Source organism: Cherax quadricarinatus, chromosome 5, assembly GCF_038502225.1.
Source record: "Cherax quadricarinatus isolate ZL_2023a chromosome 5, ASM3850222v1, whole genome shotgun sequence".
Lineage (NCBI taxonomy): Eukaryota > Metazoa > Arthropoda > Malacostraca > Decapoda > Parastacidae > Cherax > Cherax quadricarinatus.
In genome coordinates, this window is record NC_091296.1 from 3,476,282 (window position 1) to 3,501,371 (window position 25,090).

The 25,090-nt window shown below is 40.0% G+C and overlaps 1 protein-coding gene across 9 annotated transcripts in view; it reads right to left on the minus strand.

Annotated features, from left to right (window-relative positions):
- cher (filamin protein cher) overlaps positions 1-25,090 on the minus strand; it is a 482,745-nt gene that overhangs the window by 211,608 nt on the left and 246,047 nt on the right. For all 9 annotated transcript variants that reach the window (XM_053771249.2, XM_053771248.2, XM_053771247.2 and 6 more), the window contains exons 13-15: positions 19,438-19,653; positions 16,276-16,438; positions 15,623-15,847 (exon numbers count right to left, since the gene is read on the minus strand). In XM_053771249.2, coding sequence (XP_053627224.2) covers positions 15,623-15,847; positions 16,276-16,438; positions 19,438-19,653 — 604 coding nt within the window. The remainder of the gene's footprint in view (positions 1-15,622; positions 15,848-16,275; positions 16,439-19,437; positions 19,654-25,090) is intronic.

Genomic DNA, 25,090 nt, shown 5'->3' on the forward strand with positions numbered 1-25,090 from the left:
TTCAATGCTAAAGTGGGTAAAAATGTTGTGGAGGGAGTAGTAGGTATATCTGGGGTGCCAGGGGTAAATGAAAATGGGGAACCTTTAATTGAGCTATGTGTAGAAAGAGGTTTGGTAATAAGTAATACATATTTTATGAAAAAGAGGATAAATAAATATACAAAGTATGATATAGCACATAATGAAATTAGTTTGTTAGATTATGTATTGGTGCATAAAAGGTTGATGGGTAGGCTCCAGGATGTACACGTTTACAGAGGGGCAACTGATACATCAGATCATTATTTAGTTGTCGCTACAGTTAGAGTAAGAGGTAGATAGGACAAGAGGAAAATGGCAACAACAAATAAGAGAGAGGTGAAAGTGTATAAACTAAGGGAGGAGGAAGTTTGGGTGAGATATAAGCAATTATTGGCAGAAAGGTGGGCTAGTGCAAGTATGAGTAGTGGGGGGGGGGGGGTTGAAGAGGGTTGGAATAGTTTTAAAAATGCAGTATTAGAATGTGGGGCAAAAGTTTGTATTTATAGGATGGTGGGTGCAGGAGGAAAGAGGAGTGATTGGTGGAATGATGAAGTAAAGGGTGTGATAAAAGAGAAAAAGGTAGCTTATGAGAGGTTTTTACAAAGCAGAAGTGTTATAAGAAGAGCAGAGTATATGGAGAGTAAAAGAAAGGTGAAGAGAGTGGTGAGAGAGTGCAAAAAGAGAGCAGATGATAGAGTGGGAGAGGCACTGTCAAGATATTTTAATGAAAATAAGAAAAAATTTTTGAGTTAAACAAGCTAAGAAAGCCTAGGGAACGAATGGATTTGTCAGTTAAAAACAGAGTAGGGGAGTTAGTAGATGGGGAGATAGAGGTATTGGATAGATGGCGGGAATATTTTGAGGAACTTTTAAATATTGACGAAGAAAGGGAGGTGGTAATTTCATGCATTGGCCAGGGAGGTATACAAAAGAGACTGTAAAAATTATAAAGGAATAAGTTTACTGAGTATACCAAGAAAAGGGTACGGTAGGGTTATTACTGAAAGAATTAGAAGTAAGACAGAATGTAGGATTGTGGATGAGCAAGGAGGATTTAGAATGGGTAGGGGATGTGTAGATCAAGTGTTTATATTGAAGCATATATGTGAACAGTATTTAGATAAAGGTAGGGAAGTTTTTATTGCATTTATGGATTTAGAAAAGGCTTATGATAGAATAGATAGGGGAGCAATGTGGCAGATGTTCCAAGTATATGGAATAGGTGGTAAGTTACTAAATGCTGTAAAGAGTTTTTAGGAGGATAGTGAGGCTCAGGTTAGGGTGTGTAGAAGAGAGGGAGACTACTTCCCGGTATAAGTAGGTAAAAGTATACAGGGATGTGTAATGTTACCATGGATGTTTAATACATTTATAGATGGGGTTGTAAAAGAAGTAAATGCTAGAGTGTTTGGGAGAGGGGTGGGATTAAATTATGGGGAATCAAATACAAAATGGGAATTGACACAGTTACTTTTTGCTCATGATACTGTGCTTATGGGAGATTCTAGAGAGAAATTGCAAAGGTTAGTGGACAAATTTGGGAGTGTGTGTAAAGGTAGAAAGTTGAAAATGAACATAGAAAAGAGTAAGGTGATGAGGGCATCAAATGATTTAGATAAATAAAAATTGGTTATCAAATTGGAGAGGAGGAGTATGGAAGAAGTGAATGCTTTCAGATATTTGGGAGTTGACATGTCAACAGATGGATTTATGAAGGATGAGGTTAATCATAGAATTGATGAAGGAAAAAAGGTGAGTGGTGAGTTGAGGCATATGTGGAGACAAAAAACGTTATCTATGGAGGAAAGGAAGGGAATGTATGAAAGTACAGTGGTACCAACACTCTTATATGGGTGTGAAGCTTGGATTGTAAATGCTGCAGCAAGGAGATGGTTGGAGGCAGTGTAGATGTCTTGTCTAAGGGCAATGTGTGGTGTAAATATTATGCAGAAAATTCGGAGTGTGGAAATTAGGAGAAGGTGTAGAGTTAATAAAAGTATTAGTCAGAGGGCTGAAGAGTGGTTGTTGAGGTGGTTTGGTCATTTAGAGAGAATGGATCAAAGTAGAATAACATGTAGAGTGTATAAATCTGTAGGGAAAGGAAGGCGGGGTAGGGGTTGTCCTCGAAAAGGTTGGAGGGAAGGGGTAAAGGAGGTTTTGTGGGCGAGGGGCATGGACTTCCAACAAGCGTGCAAGAGCGTGTTAGACAGGAGTGAATGGAGATGAACAGTATTTGGGACCTGACGAAATGTTGGAGTGTGAGCAGGGTAATATTTAGTGAAGGGATTCAGGGAAACCGGTTATTTTTATATAGCCGGACTTGAGTCCTGGAAATGGGAAGTACAATGTTGCCTGCACTCTAAAGGAGGGGTTCGGGATATTGGAAGTTTGGAGGGATATGTTGTGTATCTTTATATGTATATGCTTCTAAACAATATACATGCTTCTAAACTGTTGTATTCTGAGCACCTCTGCAAAAACAGTGATTATGCGTGAGTGAGGTGAAAGTTTTGAATGATGATGAAAGTATTTTCTTTTTGGGGATTTTCTTTCTTTTTGGGTCACCCTGCCTCGGTGGGAGACGGCCGACTTGTTAAAAAAAAAAAAATAATGTACATAACTGTGACCAAAATATTATAAATACACAGTAGTAGAAACAATTGTAAACTACCTCAAGAACAAAAATGCACAGTACCATGAATGGAACAATACACAAATAACCTGCACATGATGATGTTTCAGTAAATGGTCCGACTTGTAAATGGTCCAAGTTGGACCACTCGTATGGGCAGGTTATTTGTGTAAACTACCTCAATAACTGGGGAAACTACTAGCAAAGCAATAGAGTATAGATATAGATCAATAATGGCACTGTAAATATATGCTCAAAAAGGGACATAAATCTGTAATAAGCACTAAGAATGCTCATAAACAGTAATCAACTACAGATTTAATTATAGAACTTTGTGCTAATCCTAGTTTCCATAATCCATTAACCATATACTTAACAGTTAATGGACTATAAGAAAAAAATCTTTGGTATTAGTTAAATCTACACAATGGTATTCCCAACATGAATAATCAAAACACTGTATGTTACTCCTACTGTCTGTCTGGTCTCTAGACATTTCCAGTTTGTCCAATAAAAGTTATTAACTTCCAGGGAAGTAAATAAACTCATTCCAGTGATAACTCACCCAGTGATAGTTTCAGTGAATTGTTCACAGGGGCAGCTCCAGAAATTTTATAAAGGAAGGTCTTAAAGGTGGCAATCTGACTGGAATTATTATTATTATTATTATTATTATTATTATTGTTGTTGTTGTTGTTATTATATTTAGAGGGAAGCGATAAACTCAAAGGGGTCATACAGTGCCAGGGAATGTGCTGCAGTCAGGTTTAATCCAAGGAAAGGGAAGACAAGTTGAATACCTTGGAAGAGAACTTGTGTTGCAGCAGTATACAGTGGACCCCCGGATAACTATATTATTTCAATCCAGAAATCTGTTTGGGTGCCATTATAGACCGAATTTGTTCCCATAAGAGATATTGTGAATTAGATTAGTCCGTTTCAGACCCCCAAAAATACACCTACAAAAGCACTTACAAAAATACACTTACATAATTGGTCGAGTTGGGAGCTGATCGTTATGCGGGGGTCCACTGTACTACACAGACTTTCTAAGACTAGACAGCACTTTGCTCAAAATCCTGTGTGTCCTACGGGTCTTCAATTTTTATTGCATTTTTTTATATACAGTAATTGTGAAATAAAGAACTGAACTGTTGTTATTATACTCTACATATAAAGGGGCTTTTGGCATGTATACCCAGTTGTTTATACTCCTTTGTACAAACATTATCATGCTAAAATAAAATTATTATTATTATTATTTTTACTGAGGGTGCTAAAGATTTTTTTTTGAGGGAGTTTCATCCCTTCTTCCCTTGGCACTGTACCTGGTTGTTTATTAATTTATTTTTAATGCATTATTATTATTATTATTTTATTATTGTTTTTTTAACATGTTGGCCGTCTCCCACCGAGACATGGTGACCCAAAAAAAGGAAAACACTGGTTTACTTATTTTGAAACAATGGACAAAGTCCATTGGTTACAAAATTGTCAGTTACTGTTTCTACTATGGAAAAAAACTCTCATCTCTCTTCACCAGCAATCATTATTACTGTAGCCTATCCACTCCCTCCCTATAAGTCTGTTAGGTTGAGGGTTTCCTGCACATTAACATCTTCCCAAAAAGGCAAGAGGCCCCACTAATGCAGGGTGACCCAAAAAAAAAATAACAGATTTACCATCACTTGCTCCCTAGCCATCTTCCCAGAAATGCATGGACATCTCAACTCAATGACCCGATAAACTGCAACATCCCTACCGATCTTTTAGAAATGTACGGACGTCACACTTCAGTGCTTAAACGAACTGAAACTTCCCTACCCGTTCTTTCAGAATGTAGATACAAAACTTCACATTCTCAAAATTACTAACCAGTCTCCTTAAATCCCTTGATAGATAGTACCTTCCTCACACTTTCACAGCAAGTCAAATCTCAAGACCCCCCTTTCTCTACTCATTCCAACTCACGAAGTTGTAATAGTACAATTGCAAACAAATCACATAATGGGTGCAGTTCAAACCTATGCAATCAAGTCTTAAAACTGACTTGTGAGTTTGAGGACTCACTTGCTGCAGGCTTGAGCACCACCTGTTCTGTGATTTTGATTTACAGTAGTCCCCCTGTATCCGCAGAAGATACATTCCAAGACCTACCATGGATACCCGAAACCACAGATAGTAGTAAACACTATACTTAAGTAATTTTTTCCATTTACATGCATACCTATGATAAAGTTTATTTGTTAAATTATTTTTTTTTATTATCACACCGGCCGATTCCCACCAAGGCAGGGTGGCCCGAAAAAGAAAAACTTTCACCATCATTCACTCCATCACTGTCTTGCCAGAAGGGTGCTTTACTACAGTTTTTAAACTGCAACATTAACACCCCTCCTTCAGAGTGCAGGCACTGTACTTCCCATCTCCAGGACTCAAGTCCGGCCTGCCGGTTTCCCTGAATCCCTTCATAAATGTTACTTTGCTCACACTCCAACAGCACGTCAAGTATTAAAAACCATTTGTCTCCATTCACTCCTATCAAACACGCTCAAGCATGCCTGCTGGAAGTCCAAGCCCCTCGCACACAAAACCTCCTTTACCCCCTCCCTCCAACCCTTCCTAGGCCGACCCCTACCCCGCCTTCCTTCCACTACAGACTGATACACTCTTGAAGTCATTCTGTTTCGCTCCATTCTCTCTACATGTCCGAACCACCTCAACAACCCTTCCTCAGCCCTCTGGACAACAGTTTTGGTAATCCCGCACCTCCTCCTAACTTCCAAACTTGTTAAATTACGCACAATAAATTGAGAATTAACACTGTTTCATTAATGAGAAACATTTCCTAGCTTCTCTTAGGTTCTGAAGAACTGTCAGTATTATTACTTTGCATTTTGGGACCGTTGGTAAGCAAAATTAAGGGTTATTTTCGGGCCACAGTAAACCATGGATAACTGAAACTGCAGAAACTGGATCCGCAGATACAGGGGTTCCACTGTACTCATTCCAATTTCACACACAAACACATGCCTGCTTGGTGTTCAAGCCTCTACCTCTTAAAACATCTGACATTTTAGTCACCCTATCCAGCATTCATTCCATACATAACTGCCACAATGTAAGTATAGTTTATCATTCAATCAAAAGCTACAAGAATTCTAAATATATAACCTTACAATGCAAAGTTGCAGATGATAAGCTTTTATCATTTATCTAAAAAATTGTTCTAATCCAAAATCTGAAATTAGTTTTCCTTTTCAAATTAAAACAAAAAGAAATATTTATCTATTTGTATAAAAAATAGAGTAACTAAAAGCAGCTGCAACATCACAAAACACAGGTAAAAAAAAGTTTAAATACTCTAACATACAACAAAGAATAACAAGACAACAAAATAATAATAACAATAATGTATATAACACTAAATGACAAAAGAAAAAAACACATAGTACTAAAAATTATATTAATTTATACACATACAAAAAACACACCTACTTACATGACACTGGAAAGTAAACAAAACACATATTTAAGTTTACAACCAAATTTTGGAAAGTGATTATTTATGCATCACTGAATTGTTTTTTTTATATGAGTACACAGAAGTTATCAATAAATGTTGGTCACCTCAAGATACAGCTTTCCCAACTCAAGATAAAAGATAAGTTACACTAATTTTGGATATGATTTTTTTTTATCTTGCGCCAAACCTAACCGATCAACTTAATATTGATCAAATTTACGTGATATAAAGTAGCTTCATTCACCTACCCTAAATGAGAATTTGTCTAACTCTTTATTTAACTGCTTTAATATGTTTTCTTTCTAGTCATGTTTTTCATGAATGGCACAATAAACCAGTTTAGGGTGATGGTTATGAGAGATGTTGTTAAATAACAGCAAACACAAGAAGACCACAGTAAACTGTGCGAAGTGTCGATATTCACTGACAGTTGCAACACCACTTCTCTCTCTCTCCCCTACCCTTACCCCTACCCCTATGATCCCTACCCCCACCCATGCCCTCCCTACCCACCAACACCACCCCTACACTCCCTCCCCTCCCCAGCACCACCCCTTCACTCCCTCCTCTCCCCACCTCACCAACACCACCCCTACACTCCCTCACTACCACCCCACTCACCAACACCATTCCCTTCCTTTTTCTCTATCCCCATACACCCTCTCCCTTTCTCCCTACCCCTTACCCACCAACACCCCCTTTACACTTCCCCTCTACCCACCCACCCACCCAAAACCTTTCCTTTTCCTCTATCCTCATATACCTTGTCCCTCTCTCCCTACCTCTATCTACCAATAACATTCCTTTCTTCCTGCTAAATTCAAACCTATCTACCCTCTATCTACCCACCCTTCTTTCCTTCCCTCCCCTTATTTCTCCTTCCTAATACACAGAACACCTAAACAGTCAATGCTTAAAAAAAAAAGTTTGCAAAAAGAGAGCTCATAAAAAATCACCCATTATCTAGCATTTTAGAAAATCCAGCAAACACTTCCTCATTAGTTGGATAATGGGAATGTGACCATGTGTGTGCACACATGCATGTGCCCCAAACATACACATAGATATACACAAGAGACACATACACACACTCACACACACACACACACACACACACACACACACATACACATAAACACACACACACACACACACACACACACAGACCTGGACAGACTGGACACCTGGTCCAGCAAATGGCTTCTCGAATTTAATCCTGCCAAATGCAAAGTCATGAAGATAGGGGAAGGGCACAGAAGACCACAGACAGAGTATAGGCTAGGTGGCCAAAGACTGCAAACCTCACTCAAGGAGAAAGATCTTGGGGTGAGTATAACACCGAGCATGTCTCCGGAAGCACACATCAATCAGATAACTGCTGCAGCATATGGGCGCCTGGCAAACCTGAGAACAGCATTCCGACACCTTAGTAAGGAATCATTCAAGACACTGTACACCGTGTATGTCAGGCCCATACTGGAGTATGCAGCACCTGTTTGGAACCCGCACTTGATAAAGCACGTCAAGAAACTAGAGAAAGTACAAAGGTTTGCAACAAGGTTAGTTCCAGAGCTAAGGGGAATGTCCTATGAAGAAAGATTAAGGGAAATCGGCCTGACGACACTGGAGGACAGGAGGGTCAGGGGAGACATGATAACGACATATAAAATACTGCGTGGAATAGACAAGGTGGACAAGGACAGGATGTTCCAGGGAGGGGACACAGAAACAAGAGGCCACAATTGGAAGTTGAAGACACAAATGAGTCAGAGAGATAGTAGGAAGTATTTCTTCAGTCATAGAGTTGTAAGGCAGTGGAATAGCCTAGAAAATGACGTAGTGGAGGCAGGAACCATACACAGTTTTAAGACGAGGTTTGATAAAGCTCATGGAGCGGGGAGAGAGAGGGTCTAGTAGCAACCGGTGAAGAGGCGGGGCCAGGAGCTAGGACTCGACCCCTGCAACCACAAATAGGTGAGTACACACACACACACACACACACACACACACACACACACACACACACACACACACACACACACACACACACACACACACACAGGGCCAGGAGCTATGACTCGACCCCTGCAACCACAAATAGGTGAGTACAGAGGCAGGGGCCAGCAGTTGCAACTCAACCCCTACAACCACAAATAGGTGAAATAGGTGAGTACACACAGACAAACACGAGACACACAATAATACATAAGAGACACAAAATAAATTAATGGATAAGGAACAGTTGCCAGAGATCTGGAAGACAGCAAATATGGTCTGCATGTATGTTTAACCCTTAAACTGTCCAAGCAGATCTACATTCACATGCGTAGTGCTCCAAAAGTAGATCTACTTTTTTTTTACACATTTTCAAATGTAAAAAAAAAAAGATCTACTTTTTTTTTACACATTTTCAAATGTAAAAAAAAAAAGATCTACTTTTTTTTTACACATTTTCAAATGTAAAAAAAAAAAGATCTACTTTTTTTACATACTTTCAAATGTTGAAAAAACGTAGATCTACGTTTGGACAGTTTAGGGGTTAAGAAAGGAGACAGACAGACAGAAGATATTAAGCTACAAAGCAGTTTCTCTGACATGCACAGCTTGCAAGGTTATGGAGAAACTTATCAGAGGTAGAGTAGCAGTAGAACACTTGGAGAGAAGTGGTTTTTAAACAATAACTAGCATGAGTTCAGGGATGGCAAATCTTGTCTTACTAACATGTTGAAGTTCTACGATAAAGTAATAAATGTGCAACGATACAGAGAGGGTTAGGTGGGTTGCATTTTCGTAAGCTGCAAGAAGTGCATTTGATACTGTGCCCCACAAGAGGCTGGGCCAAAAATTTGAGATTCAGGCAGGAATGATAGGGAACGTACACTGGTGAACCAAAGTATTTTAGGACAAGGAAGCAAAGAGTGACTGTCAGGAAAGAGATGTTAGGCTGTTGGAGAAGCAAGAACCAGGCACTTAGGAACACAGCTGGAAGTTACAGACACAGTTAGCCACAGGTATGTCAGGAAGTATTTCTTCAACCTCACAGTAGTTGGGAAATAGAATGATCTCAATAAAGAAGTGGTGGAGGCAGGTTCCATACATAACTTTAAGAGCAGGTGCAATAGAGCCAAAGAGGCTATGAGGGAAAGCATGTGGCAAACAGCAAGTTGAACAAGAGCTGAGACTTGACCCCTGCAACAGCATATATAAGTACAAAATTACCACAGTCAGAGTTGAACGATAGCTCCAGACCTTTCATGTTACATCAACACATCATCAGGAGCTTGCAATATTGCAGAAATAGAACAGGAAATCCAGGAAGATCCATTCATGTGAATGGCACTCCCAAGGATAATGGCACTGGGCACTGAGAAAGGTGCCAAGTGCCACTATCCTTGGAAGAGCTATTCACATGAAGGGACATTCCTGGATTTCGTACTCTGTTTTTGCAACACTGCAAGCTACTGATGATGTGTTGATTGCAACAGAAAAGACCTAGAGCTATCATTCAACTCCCCTTGTGGTTATTTTGCATCTTGTTTCATTCATTCTCGATTATAGCATAATAGGTAGGTATGTATAGACAAGTACACGAGGTTTCCAACTTACAAATGCTTCAAATCACCATCACCTGAACTTATAAACATGGCATTAAGAAATTGATTATAGTTTTAAAACCAATATACAAAAGAAAAAAACTGCAAAACTTAATCATCCTTGGTACTCCTTTTTTTTTCCTGTACAAAAAACTCATATGCTCAATGATAACCCACTTGGAGACAGAAACACAGAAAGTTGATTGATCTCTATACAGTAGTCCTCCTCTATCCACAGGGACATGTGCCAAGACCTACTGTGGATACTCAAAACCACAGATGTAGCAAACCCTATATATAAGTCATTTTTCATTTACATACATGCCTTTGATAAAGTTTAATTGATAAATTATTCAAAATAAGTCTAGAATGAGCACTTTTTCACTGATGGGAAGCATTTAACAGTTTCTCTTAATCTTCGAAGAACTGCCAGAATCACTACTCTGGGGCTATTAATAAACAAAATTAAGGGTTATTTTTGGGCCATGGTAAACAGTGGATAACTGAAACCTGCGGATACTGAATCCTTGGATACGAGGATTCTACTGTATTTTGGCCAAAATATTCAGATCAATCAACCTCCTGTATTTCTATCTCCAAGTGGGTTATTACTGGCCACTGCCAAGTCTTCAATATACTTTTGGTTATTCACAACTCATATGTTTAAAATGTTGCTTGTGGATTTTTTCCAATGTGTCAATATTATGTAGGTATTCAAATATGCTAGAGCATTATCAAATAATAATCCATTTAACAAACTTTAAATGTAAAAAATTATACTAGTGTGGTCTGACAATTTTCAATCTAAAAGTTACTGATCATTTTTATTATCTTAAATCATGTTACTGAAGATCTGGAACTCACTACCAGAACCGGTAAAGGATCCACTGACTATTTATAAATTTAGGACTTTGCTAAAAAACATCTTATCTCTCAATACTAACCAAATCAACCAAAACAACTTCTACTTAAACATCTGCCAGTCCATGAAATATTACTGTTTGAACCATTAATTGTAATACTGTTTTTATTATGTGTAACTTCAAGATTATTACTGTTATAAACTTCCACCTTGACTACCTCACACTAGTATTAAGATTAAATAAGATTGTAATAAAGTTAACCACTATTATCTTGTCTAGTTTTCAGTAATTACTATGTACTAGGATTAGTCTGCCCAAAATGCCCCGGCATGACACTGGCTTTCTTTGTACTCAGCAAACCAAAATTGTAATTATACATTGTAACCTTTACAAAGAAATAAATCTTTATCTTTATGGTAATAAGATGTAATGGGACTGCAGACACTCAGACCGCCACACAAATACAGCCATAAGCCATGTTTGATTTTAATATTGTAGGTATTAGGAATAATACCTTAAGACAATATGCAGACAATCTCACATACATTTAAGTTTTATAACCATGAGCCACGGTACAAACGTGTGAAATATGACCATCCTTTGTACTATTCTTTTCTATACAAACAATTTTTTTATAAGGTGGCAAACACAGAATTCAACTTGTTTGTAAGTTGGAGACTTCCTGTACCATGAAGATGAGAATGTTTAAAATTAAGTCACTATTTCCTGGCCTTGGTGCTAAAACTTTAAAAAATATTCCTGGGTATGAAAGATATCTTGCAGTGAAAGCAGTGTCTTCTGGCTGTTACTTAGTACAATAAAGTCCCTCACTCACCCACAGCCTAAATATATATAACCAAATACACACACACTCTCAGCATGTACAGATGAGACAAACACATGATCCTCCATCACTGTTACAACACATGATCCTCCATCACTGTTACAACACATGATCCTCCATCACTGCTACAACACATGATCCTCCCTCACTGCTACATCACATGATCCTCCCTCACTGCTACATCACATGATCCTCCCTTACCACTATAACACATGATCCTCCATCACTGTTACAACACATGATCCTCCCTCACTGCTACAACACATGATCCTCCCTCACTGCTACACCACATGATCCTCCCTCACTGCTACATCACATGAGCCTTCCTCACTGCTACATCACATGATCCTCCCTTACCACTACAACACATAATCCTCTGTCATTGCTACAACACATGATCCTCCCTCACTGCTACAACACATGATCCTCCCTCACTGCTACACCACATGATCCTCCCTCACTGCTACACCACATGATCCTCCCTCACTGCTACATCACATGAGCCTCCCTCACTGCTACATCACATGATCCTCCCTTACCACTACAACACATGATCCTCTGTCATTGCTACAACACATGATCCTCCCTCACTGCTACAACACATGATCCTCCCTCACTGCTACAACACATGATCCTCCCTCACTGCTACAACACATGATCCTCCCTCACTGCTACACCACATGATCCTCCCTCACTGCTACACCACATGATCCTCCCTCACTGCTACAACACATGATCCTCCCTCACTGCTACAACACATGATCCTCCCTCACTGCTACAACACATGATCCTCCCTCACTGCTACAACACATGATCCTCCCTCACTGCTACAACACATGATCCTCCCTCACTGCTACAACACATGATCCTCCCTCACTGCTACAACACATGATCCTCCCTCACTGCTACACCACATGATCCTCCCTCACTGCTACACCACATGATCCTCCCTCACTGCTACACCACATGATCCTCCCTCACTGCTACATCACATGATCCTCCCTCACTGCTACATCACATGATCCTCCCTTACCACTACATCACATGATCCTCCCTCACTGCTACAACATATGATCCTCCCTCACTGCTACAACACATGATCCTTCCTCACTACTACATCACATGATCCTCCCTTACCACTACAACATATGATCCTCCCTCACTGCTACACCACATGATCCTCCCTCACTGCTACAACACATGATCCTCCCTCACTGCTACACCACATGATCCTCCCTCACTGCTACAACACATGATCCTCCCTCACTGCTACAACACATGATCCTCCCTCACTGCTACATCACATGATCCTCCCTTACCACTACAACATATGATCCTCCCTCACTGCTACACCACATGATCCTCCCTCACTGCTACAACACATGATCCTCCCTCACTGCTACAACACATGATCCTCCCTCACTGCTACACCACATGATCCTCCCTCACTGCTACAACACATGATCCTCCCTCACTGCTACAACACATGATCCTCCCTCACTGCTACAACACATGATCCTCCCTCACTGCTACAACACATGATCCTCCCTCACTGCTACAACACATGATCCTCCCTTACCACTACAACACATGATCCTCCCTCACTGCTACAACACATGATCCTCCCTCACTGCTACAACACATGATCCTCCCTCACTGCTACAACACATGATCCTCCCTTACCACTACAACACATGATCCTCCCTCACTGCTACAACACATGATCCTCCCTCACTGCTACAACACATGATCCTCCCTCACTGCTACAACACATGATCCTCCCTCACTGCTACACCACATGATCCTCCCTCACTGCTACAACACATGATCCTCCCTCACTGCTACAACACATGATCCTCCCTCACTGCTACATCACATGATCCTCCCTCACTGCTACAACACATGATCCTCCCTCACTGCTACAACACATGATCCTCCCTCACTGCTACAACACATGATCCTCCCTCACTGTTACACCACATGATCCTCCCTCACTGCTACATCACATGATCCTCCCTCACTGCTACAACACATGATCCTCCCTCACTGCTACATCACATGATCCTCCCTCACTGCTACAACACATGATCCTCCCTCACTGCTACAACACATGATCCTCCCTCACTGCTACAACACATGATCCTCCCTCACTGTTACACCACATGATCCTCCCTCACTGCTACATCACATGATCCTCCCTCACTGCTACAACACATGATCCTCCCTCACTGCTACAACACATGATCCTCCCTCACTGCTACAACACATGATCCTCCCTCACTGCTACATCACATGATCCTCCCTCACTGCTACAACACATGATCCTCCCTCACTGCTACAACACATGATCCTCCCTCACTGCTACAACACATGATCCTCCCTCACTGCTACACCACATGATCCTCCCTCACTGCTACAACACATGATCCTCCCTCACTGCTACAACACATGATCCTCCCTCACTGCTACAACACATGATCCTCCCTCACTGCTACACCACATGATCCTCCCTCACTGCTACACCACATGATCCTCCCTCACTGCTACACCACATGATCCTCCCTCACTGCTACAACACATGATCCTCCCTCACTGTTACACCACATGATCCTCCCTCACTGCTACAACACATGATCCTCCCTCACTGCTACAACACATGATCCTCCCTCACTGCTACAACACATGATCCTCCCTCACTGTTACACCACATGATCCTCCCTCACTGCTACAACACATGATCCTCCCTCACTGCTACAACACATGATCCTCCCTCACTGCTACAACACATGATCCTCCCTCACTGCTACAACACATGATCCTCCCTCACTGCTACATCACATGATCCTCCCTCACTGCTACAACACATGATCCTCCCTCACTGCTACAACACATGATCCTCCCTCACTGCTACACCACATGATCCTCCCTCACTGCTACAACACATGATCCTCCCTCACTGCTACAACACATGATCCTCCCTCACTGCTACAACACATGATCCTCCCTCACTGCTACAACACATGATCCTCCCTCACTGCTACAACACATGATCCTCCCTCACTGCTACAACACATGATCCTCCCTCACTGCTACAACACATGATCCTCCCTCACTGCTACAACACATGATCCTCCCTCACTGCTACACCACATGATCCTCCCTCACTGCTACAACACATGATCCTCCCTCACTGCTACAACACATGATCCTCCCTCACTGCTACACCACATGATCCTCCCTCACTGCTACAACACATGATCCTCCCTCACTGCTACACCACATGATCCTCCCTCACTGCTACACCACATGATCCTCCCTCACTGCTACAACACATGATCCTCCCTCACTGCTACACCACATGATCCTCCCTCAATGTAGGGCAATTAATAAACTTGCTATTTCTCATCAGACTTCAAAAAGACTCACTTTCCTATCATTCAGATATTCACCTACCAGTTCGCATCCACTTTCAAAACTAATACATTCACAACTTAACAACACAAAGAATAAGATTACAACACAACTATAAGCTCTGAACTTGAAGCCTGGGTAATGAAAGTCTGAGCATACACCAGTTATCTCATAACATAAAAACTACACACATCTCCACTCTGAATATTCAAGTTCCTCCTGAAAATATTTTAATACTACGTATATATATTTGTCAGTCCAAACATTTTCCAAATGACATAGGCACCCCTGAATTCTACTTCTCATACACTACAATAATTCTATGCTACAATATACTTGATGTACTCACTTAGAAAATACATGTATACAGTACTTCATTTTAAAAATTATTTTATCATGGGATTGATGTATTATTGTTTCATATTTTTTTGCTTATGAATATATGGTCATAATGTTACAATAATTGTTGTTAATAAATGGTACCACAAATAATCAATATTGAGGCACACATTAACATACAGTAGTGGAAACAAACATACCTATGGAAATTACACAACATTTTTTTTTATTTGGAACCTCAAAAACACTAGTTCAATCTTCCTACATTAGGCCTCAAGATTATAAACCAAGAAAGTATAATAGCAAAAACTTTAAATCAGGTAAATTTATGGTAGAAGATATGTCATTCAGCAATGAATCCATTAAAAAACTAAGAAGTTATGCAGTACTTACTAGGTTCAAGTCCATCCACCTTGACTTTAGTGACATCAACATGTGACTGTACAGGAACAACAATTGGTGACTGAGGGATTTCTGAGCCGGCGTAGAGCACTGTTACTCGATGATCTCCGGGAGACGATGTTAAATATTCCACAGTGAAGGTTCCATCACGGTTATCCTGGATTTCTATGGGAATGTCTTGCCCATGTGCATTAGTCAGGGCAATCTGTACTTCACCTATTAAAACAAAATCTATATTTCATCCATTCAAGGAACTAGGAAAACATAAAATAAAAAAATAAAAGACAGCAATGAATACAAGAACAACTGAAGATGAAAAAGAGGAACATATGAAAGAAATTCTGTGCACTCAAAACGTCACAGATGAGTCAACGTCATTATCAATTTTTTTTTAACATACTGGTCATCTCCTACTGAGGCAGGCTGACCTAAAAAGAATGAAAGTTTTCTTTTAAAATTTAGTAATTTATACAAAAGGAGCTACTAGCCCCTAGTTTCTGGCATTTTAGGCACCTCTTGTGGCACACAGAAATCAATTGATTTCCCTACTGGCCATGATTCTGCACATATTCTATAACTCTTCGAAAACAACGAGTCAAAATAAACACCAAATAAATTAAAGTAGTGCATCACATTATATTTACCTGGTCCAGCTTCACGACAATCAATGTTGAAGTGTGTTGGGGTGTTGGACTTCACGCCACGTTCTACTCCTGGTCCAAACACCTTCACCGCTCCTGGGTCTGAAGGTTCAGTGACGAACACACGATATGGAGAGTTTTCAGTAGCAACCCCACCATAATTTACCTTCGTGAAACAAATACATAAAATATAGTTAAATAAATCACATACTGTAAGCCCAGAATTCAAGCATAAATACAATTTATGCCAAAAATTTATTAATGCACATTTTTTTTTTACTTTCTGGCCATCTCTCACCGAGGTAGGGTGACTTAAAAAAGAAATACGTTCAACATCATTCACACTATCACTGCCTTGCCAGATGCAGGCAGACATGAGAGTTTAGATGTCACTCTAAACAGGAAATATCCCAAACTCCTCCTTTACAGTGCAGGTATTGTACTTCCCACCTCTAGGGCTCTTACACTATATTACTTACACTATACTATTCACTGATCTACCCATACCTCACCTATGCTATTTGTGCCTGGGGTTCCACAACGAAAAACCACCTAAAATCAATAATAACACAACAATAAGCTGCAGTACGAATGATCACACAATCCACTGCTAGACAACCCCCCCCCCCCCATTCTTCAAAGACCTAAACCTACTCACTATACAAAATATTCACTCATTCTATTGTGCAACCTACATTTACAGAACAATCAATTCTAATATAAATTCTGATCTGAAATGCTTTCCTGACAGTTGCAATAGGACTCATAGACCCAACACTTGGCACAAAAACCTCTATGACATTTCCCGTGTCAGGCTAAATCTTTCCAAAAACTAATTGTACATAAAAGTGCCCAAAATCTGGAACTCCCTGCCATAAAATTTCCAGAACCACTGTCTCAGCTAGCATTTTTAAAACTACATTTAAAAAACACCTTATCTCCTTAACCTATACCACCCCATCATAAATACATAAGTAAAAACTATACATACATTTGCTCAATATCATGAAAATAGGTAAAACTTTCTCATCAATATATACTTACTCTCAATATCTGTATTTTCTCAAATGTTAATCACTCCATTGTGTCTGCCTAAGTTTAATAATCAAAACTGTACATCTTCTCTACATATATTATATTATTTATATATTTTTTTTTTAATTTTTATTTAGCCTTCTCTACAAGACTTATTAAAGTCATATTGAATTACCTAAAAGAATACTCAATTGTCTTGTATTCATTGTAACTCATTTAATGACCATAAGCACTGTTACTGCCTTATTAAACTTAAGTTAATTTTAAGTTTGCCAGAAATGCTCTGCATACAAAGGGACTTTTGGCATGTACACCCAACTACAGTGTATTATATTCTTTTGTACAAACATGTATCATGTCAAAATAAAATACAGCCTCTCCTCACTTAGTGACGTACTCGTTTACTGATGCCTCAAACTTATGACGGGCTCTTTGACCAGTATGCATACCTAAATAATGTATATTAGGGCTGATTTCCTCTATTCTTTTTATTTCAATATACGTACAGTGCACTACTGTATAAACATTTAAAAATAAACCAGAAATATTATAAATGGTGTAAAGGCAACATTAAAACAATATCAATGATGGTTGACACAAACCCACCACCATTAAACTATGATCCTCACTCAGTGACGGATTCATTTACCGATGTGGTCTTAGGAACGGAACTCCGTTGTTAAGTGAGGAGAGGCTGTATTATTATTATTATAAATCTGGATAACCAGTTTCCCTGAATCCCTTCACAAAATATTACCCTGCTCACACTCCAACAGCTCCTCAAGTCCTAAAAACCATTCGTCTCCACTTACTCCTATCTAACACACTCATGCATGCCTAATTAGGTACTCATTAAATACAAAGTAAGGCATAAAGTTCTTTGCTGCAAGAATAATATCTCTTTGTGAGAAACAATTACTGCCAAATCAGCACAGCCAAATATAAAAATAATCATTCTTTGCAAAACAATTTAGGCTACATTTTTTCTTAACTCGACAGCTGTCTCCTGCCAAGACAGGGTGACCCAAAGAAGAAAACACTTTCAACATCATTCATTCACTCACCATCTTTCCAGAAGTGTGCTGACATCATAATCAAGATTACCTTTTGAATATAACATCCCCACCCTTCCTTCAAAGTGCAGACACTACTCTTCCCACCACTCTGTCTAGCAAACCAGTTTACTTGAATCCTTTCATAAAGGTTACCTTGCTAACATTCCAACAACACATCCATTTAAAATCACTTGTTTCCATTCCTCCTATCTAACATGCTCACACAAGCCTGATGGATGCTCAAGCCCCTAAAACTCTAAGCTTCTTTTACCCCCTTCCTCCAACTGTTCCTGGGACAACCCCTACCCCTCCTATCTTCCAATCCAGATTAATAAACCCTCTTTGTCAGCCTACCCCTCTCCAACCTCTCTACACACCCAAACCACACTTTGTATTGAAGAAAATTATTTAGTCTAACAAAATATCTAAGTACAATCTTCACCTTCTAGTACTGAAAACTGCATATTAAAAGTAATAGGTAAAAACCTAATTCCTGAGAACACTAAGTTTTATGACCTATAAAGACTTCCTGTATTTTGTATGAGAGGCAATGGAGCTTCCACTTTTTAAATTATTATTATTATAATCAAGGGGGAAGCGCTAAACCCAGAGGATTATACAGCGCCTGGGGGGGGGGGATGTAGAAGGCATTCAGGCTTAATTCAGGAAACTGGAGCACAGATCCAATTCCCTAAATCAAGAGCCCCTCACCAACATCAAGAAACCTTCCTTGAGGGGTCCACTTTTTAAATAGCCATAAATTGTATGTTCTGGTACTAACAAACTGCCCATGTGTATTCAAACAGAAAATTTAACATATAAATTAATCCTTGAAGGGAGGCTTGATACTGATGAAGGATTCCTAATCCAAGGAACTGAAGCTATCCTCAGCTTCCTCAGATCAAACCTGATAATCTTCCACCTCTCCCATGTCCCAGGGATTCTATGACTTTTTTTTATTTTATTAATTCACTGGCAGTTTCCCATAAATGCAGCACAGAATAATAATAATAATACACGTAATAATAATAATAATAATAATAATTAACATAATATTCAAATTATAAGTTCTAACCTGAACTGTGTGTTTGTTTCCTCGTGTTGGTCTATAAGAGAAATCATATGTGCCATTCTTGTTATCTTTGGCCTCCAGCTTGATCGGCTGATAGTTGGCGTCCATTACTGTTACATCCAGCGGAGCATCACCAGCCTTCCGCGTATCCACTTGGAACTCTGCTGGTCGTCCAGGTACTAATCCATTCTTTTCTAAACCAGGACCTTTGCATTTGACCTGAAATAACATATAAACACTGAAAATAATTTCTTTTAAAGAAACTATAAGTTACTGTAAATAATAATTTACTACACATCATATAAATTTGCTCTCATGCATTCACCCAAACCCAGGTCCACTTGATTTTTTAACAATATCTTGGGAATAAATTTTCCCCATTTTCCCCATTTTTTTAACATGCTGGCCATATCCCACCAAGGCAGGGTGACCTGAAAAAACAAACACTTTCACCATCATTTACACTATTGCAGTCTTGCCAGGGGTGCATAGATACAATTACTAAAAATAAGAAGGATCCTGAGACACTTCCTCATATTATTCTGTCCACTGGGCACATTACACGAGGGCCACCATTCATAAGCCCATTTTTCCACTGTGGTGATATTTCCTAGTTTTGGTGTGAAGACAGTTTGTGAACTTAGGTGAGGGTGTTAGTGTCTGACTCTTGTGGGGCTTAGCTAAGAGGGTCCATCTGACCTAACTGGCAATTTTTTTTTGCTGTCTTTATTTGCAGAGGGAATTCTTGTTCCCTTTTCTTCCATTGCCCAGCTTTGGGCCTATATTTCTTTCCCTTACATCAGGAGGCACAGCTTGGTACAGCACAAGATGTCAGAGACCCTAAAACCTGTAAAATGCTCTGCATAACTATGGACTTTCTGCGTGCACAACTAAATGTCACCCATCTCTGTACAAACAAATATTGCATCATGCTAAAATGAAAATTATTATTAATTTTTTTTTTTTTTTTCAACAAGTTGGCCGTCTCCCACCGAGGCAGGGTGACCCAAAAAAGAAAGAAAATCCCCAAAAAGAAAATACTTTCATCATCATTCAACACTTTCACCACACTCACACATTATCACTGCTTTTGCAGAGGTGCTCAGAATACAACAGTTTAGAAGCATATACGTATAAAGATACACAACATATCCCTCCAAACTGCCAATATCCCAAACCCCTCCTTTAAAGTGCAGTCATTGTACTTCCCATTTCCAGGACTCAAGTCCGACTATATGAAAATAACCGGTTTCCCTGAATCCCTTCACTAAATATTACCCTGCTCACACTCCAACAGATCGTCAGGTCTCAAGTATCATTCGTCTCCATTCACTCCTATCTAACACGCTCATGCACGCTTGCTGGAAGTCTAAGCCCCTTGCCCACAAAACCTCCTTTACCCCCTCTTTCCAACCCTTTCGAGGACGACCCCTACCCCTCCTTCCTTCCCCTATAGATTTATATGCTTTCCATGTCATTCTACTTTGATCCATTCTCTCTAAATGACCAAACCACCTCAACAACCCCTCTTCTGCCCTCTGACTAATGCTTTTATTAACTCCACACCTTCTCCTAATTTCCACACTCCGAATTTTCTGCATAATATTTACACCACACATTGCCCTTAGACAGGACATCTCCACTGCCTCCAACCGTCTCCTCGCTGCTGCATTTACCACCCAAGCTTCACATCCATATAAGAGTGTTGGTACTACTATACTTTCATACATTCCCTTCTTTGCCTCCATAGATAACGTTTTTTGACTCCACATATACCTCAACGCACCACTCACCTTTTTTCCCTCATCAATTCTATGATTAACCTCATCCTTCATAAACCCATCCGCCGACACGTCAACTCCCAAATATCTGAAAACATTCACTTCTTCCATACTCCTCCTCCCCAATTTGATATCCAATTTTTCTTTATCTAAATCATTTGATACCCTCATCACCTTACTCTTTTCTATGTTCACTTTCAACTTTCTACCTTTACACACATTCTCAAACTCATCCACTAACCTTTGCAATTTTTCTTTAGAATCTCCCATAAGCACAGTATCATCAGCAAAAAGTAACTGTGTCAGTTTCCCATTTTGAATTTGATTCCCCATAATTTAATCCCACCCCTCTCCCGAACACCCTAGCATTTACTTCTTTTACAACCCCATCTATAAATATATTAAACAACCATGGTGACATTACACATCCCTGTCTAAGACCTACTTTTACCGGGAAGTATTCTCCCTCTCTTCTACATACCCTAACCTGAGCCTCACTATCCTCATAAAAGCTCTTTACAGCATTTAGTAACTTACCACCTATTCCATATACTTGCAACATCTGCCACATTGCTCCTCTATCCACTCTATCATATTTTTTTTTTTTTTTTTTATTATCACACCGGCCGATTCCCACCAAGGCAGGGTGGCCCGAAAAAGAAAAACTTTCACCATCATTCACTCCATCACTGTCTTGCCAGAAGGGTGCTTTACACTACAGTTTTTAAACTGCAACATTAACACCCCTCCTTCAGAGTGCAGGCACTGTACTTCCCATCTCCAGGACTCAAGTCCGGCCTGCCGGTTTCCCTGAATCCCTTCATAAATGTTACTTTGCTCACACTCCAACAGCACGTCAAGTATTAAAAACCATTTGTCTCCATTCACTCCTATCAAACACGCTCACGCATGCCTGCTGGAAGTCCAAGCCCCTCGCACACAAAACCTCCTTTACCCCCTCCCTCCAACCCTTCCTAGGCCGACCCCTACCCCGCCTTCCTTCCACTACAGACTGATACACTCTTGAAGTCATTCTGTTTCGCTCCATTCTCTCTACATGTCCGAACCACCTCAACAACCCTTCCTCAGCCCTCTGGACAACAGTTTTGGTAATCCCGCACCTCCTCCTAACTTCCAAACTACGAATTCTCTGCATTATATTCACACCACACATTGCCCTCAGACATGACATCTCCACTGCCTCCAGCCTTCTCCTCGCTGCAACATTCATCACCCACGCTTCACACCCATATAAGAGCGTTGGTAAAACTATACTCTCATACATTCCCCTCTTTGCCTCCAAGGACAAAGTTCTTTGTCTCCACAGACTCCTAAGTGCACCACTCACTCTTTTTCCCTCATCAATTCTATGATTCACCTCATCTTTCATAGACCCATCCGCTGACACGTCCACTCCCAAATATCTGAATACGTTCACCTCCTCCATACTCTCTCCCTCCAATCTGATATTCAATCTTTCATCACCTAATCTTTTTGTTATCCTCATAACCTTACTCTTTCCTGTATTCACCTTTAATTTTCTTCTTTTGCACACCCTACCAAATTCATCCACCAATCTCTGCAACTTCTCTTCAGAATCTCCCAAGAGCACAGTGTCATCAGCAAAGAGCAGCTGTGACAACTCCCACTTTGTGTGTGATTCTTTATCTTTTAACTCCACGCCTCTTGCCAAGACCCTCGCATTTACTTCTCTTACAACCCCATCTATAAATATATTAAACAACCACGGTGACATCACACATCCTTGTCTAAGGCCTACTTTTACTGGGAAAAAATTCCCCTCTTTCCTACATACTCTAACTTGAGCCTCACTATCCTCGTAAAAACTCTTCACTGCTTTCAGTAACCTACCTCCTACACCATACACTTGCAACATCTGCCACATTGCCCCCCTATCCACCCTGTCATACGCCTTTTCCAAATCCATAAATGCCACAAAGACCTCTTTAGCCTTATCTAAATACTGTTCACTTATATGTTTCACTGTAAACACCTGGTCCACACACCCCCTACCTTTCCTAAAGCCTCCTTGTTCATCTGCTATCCTATTCTCCGTCTTACTCTTAATTCTTTCAATTATAACTCTACCATACACTTTACCAGGTACACTCAACAGACTTATCCCCCTATAATTTTTGCACTCTCTTTTATCCCCTTTGCCTTTATACAAAGGAACTATGCATGCTCTCTGCCAATCCCTAGGTACCTTACCCTCTTCCATACATTTATTAAATAATTGCACCAACCACTCCAAAACTATATCCCCACCTGCTTTTAACATTTCTATCTTTATCCCATCAATCCCGGCTGCCTTACCCCCTTTCATTTTACCTACTGCCTCACGAACTTCCCCCACACTCACAACTGACTCTTCCTCACTCCTACAAGATGTTATTCCTCCTTGCCCTATACACGAAATCACAGCTTCCCTATCTTCATCAACATTTAACAATTCCTCAAAATATTCCTTCCATCTTCCCAATACCTCTAACTCTCCATTTAATAACTCTCCTCTCCTATTTTTAACTGACAAATCCATTTGTTCTCTAGGCTTTCTTAACTTGTTAATCTCACTCCAAAACTTTTTCTTATTTTCAACAAAATTTGTTGATAACATCTCACCCACTCTCTCATTTGCTCTCTTTTTACATTGCTTCACCACTCTCTTAACTTCTCTCTTTTTCTCCATATACTCTTCCCTCCTTGCATCACTTCTACTTTGTAAAAACTTCTCATATGCTAACTTTTTCTCCCTTACTACTCTCTTTACATCATCATTCCACCAATCGCTCCTCTTCCCTCCTGCACCCACTTTCCTGTAACCACAAACTTCTGCTGAACACTCTAACACTACATTTTTAAACCTACCCCATACCTCTTCGACCCCATTGCCTATGCTCTCATTAGCCCATCTATCCTCCAATAGCTGTTTATATCTTACCCTAACTGCCTCCTCTTTTAGTTTATAAACCTTTACCTCTCTCTTCCCTGATGCTTCTATTCTCCTTGTATCCCATCTACCTTTTACTCTCAGTGTAGCTACAACTAGAAAGTGATCTGATATATCTGTGGCCCCTCTATAAACATGTACATCCTGAAGTCTACTCAACAGTCTTTTATCTACCAATACATAATCCAACAAACTACTGTCATTTCGCCCTACATCATATCGTGTATACTTATTTATCCTCTTTTTCTTAAAATATGTATTACCTATAACTAAACCCCTTTCTATACAAAGTTCAATCAAAGGGCTCCCATTATCATTTACACCTGGCACCCCAAACTTACCTACCACACCCTCTCTAAAAGTTTCTCCTACTTTAGCATTCAAGTCCCCTACCACAATTACTCTCTCACTTGGTTCAAAGGCTCCTATACATTCACTTAACATCTCCCAAAATCTCTCTCTCTCCTCTGCATTCCTCTCTTCTCCAGGTGCATACACGCTTATTATGACCCACTTCTCGCATCCAACCTTTACTTTAATCCACATAATTCTTGAATTTACACATTCATATTCTCTTTTCTCCTTCCATAACTGATCATTTAACATTACTGCTACCCCTTCCTTTGCTCTAACTCTCTCAGATACTCCAGATTTAATCCCATTTATTTCCCCCCACTGAAACTCTCCTACCCCCTTCAGCTTTGTTTCGCTTAGGGCCAGGACATCCAACTTCTTTTCATTCATAACATCAGCAATCATCTGTTTCTTGTCATCCGCACTACATCCACGCACATTTAAGCAACCCAGTTTTATAAAGTTTTTCTTCTTCTCTTTTTTAGTAATTGTATACAGGAGAAGGGGTTACTAGCCCATTGCTCCCGGCATTTTAGTCGCCTCATACGAC